The 5,463-nt window shown below is 34.4% G+C and overlaps 2 protein-coding genes across 2 annotated transcripts in view; one reads left to right on the top strand and one right to left on the bottom strand.

Annotated features, from left to right (window-relative positions):
• LOC106873301 (eukaryotic translation initiation factor 2D) overlaps window positions 1–3,784 on the bottom strand; it is a 47,203-nt gene extending 43,419 nt beyond the window's left edge. The window contains exons 1-2 of the mRNA XM_014920613.2: window positions 3,652–3,784; window positions 1,938–1,967 (exon numbers count right to left, since the gene is read on the bottom strand). The gene's annotated coding sequence lies outside the window, so the exon portion shown is untranslated. The remainder of the gene's footprint in view (window positions 1–1,937; window positions 1,968–3,651) is intronic.
• Window positions 3,785–3,985: 201 nt separating this feature from the next.
• The window catches only part of LOC106873296 (microtubule-associated protein 1B), a 58,858-nt gene continuing 57,380 nt past the window's right edge, over window positions 3,986–5,463 (top strand). Inside the window, exon 1 of the mRNA XM_052974302.1 lies at window positions 3,986–4,348. Coding sequence (XP_052830262.1) covers window positions 4,271–4,348 — 78 coding nt within the window. The 5' untranslated portion in view covers window positions 3,986–4,270. The remainder of the gene's footprint in view (window positions 4,349–5,463) is intronic.

Genomic DNA, 5,463 nt, shown 5'->3' with positions numbered 1-5,463 from the left:
ATCTATCTAGAAAGGATGTTTAAAAGTATACATGGACGAGTACACACATGCACTCAGTACGTGTTTGCGTGTATTCAATATATATATATATATATACTCATTTATTATTTGTATTATATATATATATATATATATATATATATATATGCACACACATACATGCATATATATATTGCAATATGACACCAATACATATATAATGGATATTGAAACAGATGCCTGAGTACATAAACGCATAGAAAAGCAAATTGTGTGTGTGTGTGTGTAATATTGCAGGGCCGTCTTAGCAGCATTGTAGACTCCCGGGAAAATAAATGCACTGGGCGATACAGTATTTATTGATTGCATACATAGATCAATATTGGGTCCGTAGACCCATGAGGACTCCGGACAACTGCCCGGTGTGTTCAAATTCTGTACGTACACTTTTGGTCTCTCATATATATACATATGCATATATATATATATATATAGAGAGAGAGAGAGAGAGAGATTTATATATCTATATATCTATATATCTATATATATATATATATATATATATATATATATATATATATATAGATAGATAGATATATATTTATATATCTATATATATGTATTTGTATGTGTGTGTGTGTGTGTGTGTGTGTGCGTGCATATAAACATATTGTTATGTCTATGAGTAAATATATATTCATATTCATGTACATAGTGTAACACATGCATACATACAAATACATGCGATATGAATGAGAAACAAGCAGAGATAGAGAGATAGAAGGATGCAGAAAGAAAGAGGGGGGGAGGAGAGAAAGAACGAAGCAATGAGAAATAAACTGAAAGCGAACACCTACAGTGGAGCTATATAATAGTCATGAGACCCAATCGTCTGTTGACAGCGAACAGATCTTTTAGCTGTCGTTTTACCGATAATCACAACGGTGTCGGTGTAAAGTAATGGGTAAATGGTTCCATATTTTAATCACCGACCACCGTCACACACCAACCCCACATTTGCTGCTGACGCTGTGCTGTTGTTATAATAACTCGGCGATCGAGCGGCATTTTAGACCGAAGGAAGGAAGGATAGAAAGAAAGCCGGAATAACAAAAGAAGCGTCAACAGAAAAATAAATACGACTCCCTCCCTCCCTCCCTCTCTCATTCTCACACTCTCTGTCTCTTTCACTGACGCCTTGAGTACATGTGCTCGATGCCTTATCATGCATATGTCTACTGGTGGTGGTGGGGAGATTGCAAATATTTAGGCGAATAAAGTAATAATAATAAAAGAACGAAAACATTGATTTCTTTTGATTAGGTGGAAGATAATTTTTTGTTGTTGTTGAAAGTAGTATACTGTACATAAATAACCATTTCCTAAGCGTTTGTTGTTTAGCACCCATCACGCATACACACCACCAAGTCAACCCCTAGTTATGCAGAATTACCCTCAAAGGCGTTCCAGCCATGACCATACCGTCTTTTTTAATTTTTTTTTACATATCTCGGAATAAACTGTCCAATGTTTTTTTTTTTTTTTTTTTTGATAGAATTTATTTGAGAAAGATCCGACTTGGCTGCTATTTCTAGCGGGTTGTATCATTGCATATAAGAGGGCCCCCCTTGTTGGCTCGATGTGCTGAGTGTCAAGGCGGGTGCCATAGAACAATCGGTAAACTATCTGAAAGAGACATACCGTCTGTTTTCAATTTCAGAAAAAGGATTTTCATTTCACTTTCACTACCCATTCTCTTGGCAAAGACATGAATGTTTCAATTTCTCGTTTTCTTTCACTTAAAAAGAAAACTAGGATATGACCGAACAATAGAGGGTTGGATTATTAATGCATTTAGTTTCATACATTGTGATACCGACTTCAAATTCCCATCGAGGTCGACTTTGTCTTTCATCCTACAGGAGTCAATACAATTAAAGTACCGGTTGTATACATACCACTTCCATTCGGTCGGTGATACCCATTTCCTAATAAATAAATAAAATAAAATTGTTCTTTAATAAGAATGCTCATTAATTGAAGGGAGGTGGTGAGTTGACAAAATGTTGTACATTGAATATTATTCTAGCATTTAGGTTTTTCGTCTCTACTGGTACAAAGCCCCCCAAGGGGCAACTATGCTTTTTATTTCCCGGCGTCGATAAAATAAGTTTAGTAGAATTGATTTACCTGTGTTCTTAGTTAGCAAACTAATATTATTTTCGAACTAAATGATATAGATATTTTCCTCTATAAGGTCTTGCTTTCAATCGATTGCTTTCATTTAAAGCAAATATAGATCCATTTTCTGTTCTCCAATCTTTCCACTTGTACGCCGTAATGGCAGTCTCTAAATAGCCTGTCTAATAAACGACTTAAGAGTTTCTGAAGTTCAGTTTTTCGCTTTTCAGAGCTCAAATGTTGCCTGTCTGTTTGCAATTTATCCCTTAAATAAATACTAGAATAAAGTATCAAGTGAAGTCGCTAGCTGTCAATAACGATCGTGGGTCGATTGTATCAACTATATCTTACAAAACTAGCTGTGTCAAGTGAATGTCACAGAACTATGATTGAATCTACAACTGCTGCAAAATATAAGCAAAAGGGTTTTAGACATATTGGGGAGAGGAACTCCGCGTTGTGATGTTCATGCCCTTTGTACAAGTTGTCAGCAGCATGAAATAAACGAAATGGCTTCAACCGGGAACCGAAACTTACTGGAGGATCCGGCTCGAACAGTTTAAGAACCATCCAGATACCACTTTGTAGTTGAACAATTTCTTATGCTGCATTAATTTATATTATTATTATTATTTTTATAAAATGAGGCAATAAGAAATCATAGGAAAATATTTAGAATAAGACAGCAATCTTCCATTTGAATTCATCAACCAAATTCCCTTCTGTAAATTGTTTATCCATCTGTAAGTCACACAAAATAGAGTCAATTTCGGACAGGGAAAAATGTTAGATTTCATTTAAATACCATCAATAATAGCACAAACAAATAATTTAAGTGGCTTATGAACTGAAAATACTTGTACACAATTTACCTAATGGCATTACACGTAACGTGAAAGAAAAATTTTATTCAGTATCTTAAACAAAACAATGAAACAAATAAAGAAAACAAGCAAAAATGAGCAATTTATTGAAGTTTTCCTGTGACTTTTTTCCCTGGATTCAGCTGTATGTATATATCAATACATCCTCCATACACGTGCTATCAATTTATATTTCTCAAAGAAGCATTCACGTACATATAACATAAACCTCATAAGGTCTGTATGACTAATTATTTGAAGATATCAAAACCATTACATGTTTCGATGAAATATGAATTAATTTTCTGATTTAACAAGAAAAAAAAATTAAGAATGCACAAATCTGCCAATCGACGAAAGTGAATCTGCTCCACCTTGCCTTTTTTCCCTCCACTCTACGACGTTAGGTATTTATCTCAATATCCCGCTATATGTTGATTCGATTATTCTAGAACAGATAATTGCCAAACTTGAAAGAGGAGCGGAAGGAGGGAGAAACTGAGTTTCCACTACCCCTCTCTCGTCTCTCTTACTCATATTCTCTTCCTCCCTACTCGTATTTTTATGACGAATCAGTTCATGTAGGTCGCTATTCCATTATTCTAATAGTTAACAGAATTATATATACCTCTACTCTTTTGTTCCGCTGTTCTGTTAAAATATCGTAGTGTGGAAACAAACCCGCCCGTTATTTAACGAGATTTAACTCTCATCAAAGGAGAAAAAAAAATGGCCGCAAACAATGTGGTCTGATTCGACGCAATAAGATCCTGCTCGCCGGAAAAAGAAACACGCGTCGTATTGTCAATTACTATGTCTAGGAAAAGATAAATGACTCCCGGTGACTTGCTTGATTGCTAAATGTTTTAAGGCAAACTACAAATCGCCGGGAATTTTGTGTTTTGTTGCTGGTTGTCGATCGTCGGACGCCATAAAAATACATATATACACACACACACATACACACGCACATATATACATATATATATATAAGTATATACATGTATATGTAATTATAAACACACACACATAAATATATATATTCTTCACCGGAATAGCAGTAGCAGTTAGTGTATTGAACTTACAACTACCATTAAACATTCGTCAGCAACGACGACGGCGGCGCATTGAAAAATCTCCCCCTTGTTGTCGTTTTCACTTGGTGTTCGGTGACCTGACACAACATATATATATATATATCACTTGATTTCTTCTCAGTTGAAATTTTATAAGTATTTTCCGAAAGAATGTCGTCGAAGATGGACTTTAAGCCGGGCGACAAGATATTTGCCAAAATGAAAGGGTATCCTCACTGGCCAGCTCGGGTAAGTACATCTTATAAGGGACTGAAAGAAAGAAAATAGAAATGGGGGTATATATAATCCACTCTATTCCCTCTCTCTCTTCATCTTCCTCGAAATGTCGTACACACATGTTCCCGTGTTGTGCGGATCCCTTTTCATGCACCGACTAAATGTTAGAACAAGGAATTTTTTTCTTTTCTTAGATTGTGGTGTCGAAGCTTTGTATTTATTTTCTGATTTGATGAATCTTGTTGCCAGATATGAAAGCATTTTGTTTCTTTTCTGTATAATTAAACTATATATCTTTTTCGTCTATTTTTATTTCGTCCGCTCTTTGTAAACCGATTTATACACATTACACGTAGGGAAATAAGATACAGGAAACGAACGATTTATGCAATATAAACAGTTGAAAAGCTTGTTCCACCGAACCCCATAAAGCATTCGATATATATGAGTGTATATTGTATACATTACGTATCTGTATATTATCGATTACTTTTTTCTAGTTTATCTGTAAAATGAATATATTTACAATTGAGCACGTTTTACCTATAAGAGTTATTTTCATTTGACGATCGCAATCTTGATTTTTATTATTTTGGCACAAGCAAAATTAATGAGTTTATTTATATTTTGATCGAATCTATCAGATATATATGTAGGTCTGAGTGACAAGGAAAGGGTACATATATCTAGTGATGGGTTGTTGCTAGGAGAACGAAACGAACGGAAATCATCTGTTGTCAAAACCCACGGAATACAAACCCTATTCGTTAACCTTTTTTTGATTATATTTTAATGAATTAAAATCTAGTCAATTGACACGTTTCATATTTTTCTGAACAATCACTGTTTTTATTTTTTGAGTAGCTAGCTAGAATTATATTCATTGATATAAAATGGCACCAAATCTCCTTTGTGTATGTGTATACAGAAATGTGTCTAGTCCATATTATGGCGTATTTCTCTGTGTAATCGCAGAAGTTCTCCAGGGATAGGTAACATGGTCTTAGTTTGCTTTATAATTTCTGTTGATGTAATCAATTTGTAATCCGAAACGCAAGTGAACTTTCCCGCTACTATTCCTCATATTTCCTCATATATATATATATATATATATATATATATATATA

The sequence above is a fragment of the Octopus bimaculoides genome, chromosome 18 (assembly GCF_001194135.2).
Source record: "Octopus bimaculoides isolate UCB-OBI-ISO-001 chromosome 18, ASM119413v2, whole genome shotgun sequence".
In the NCBI taxonomy this organism is placed as follows: Eukaryota; Metazoa; Mollusca; class Cephalopoda; order Octopoda; family Octopodidae; genus Octopus; species Octopus bimaculoides.
This window is presented reverse-complemented; position numbering and strand designations above follow the sequence as displayed.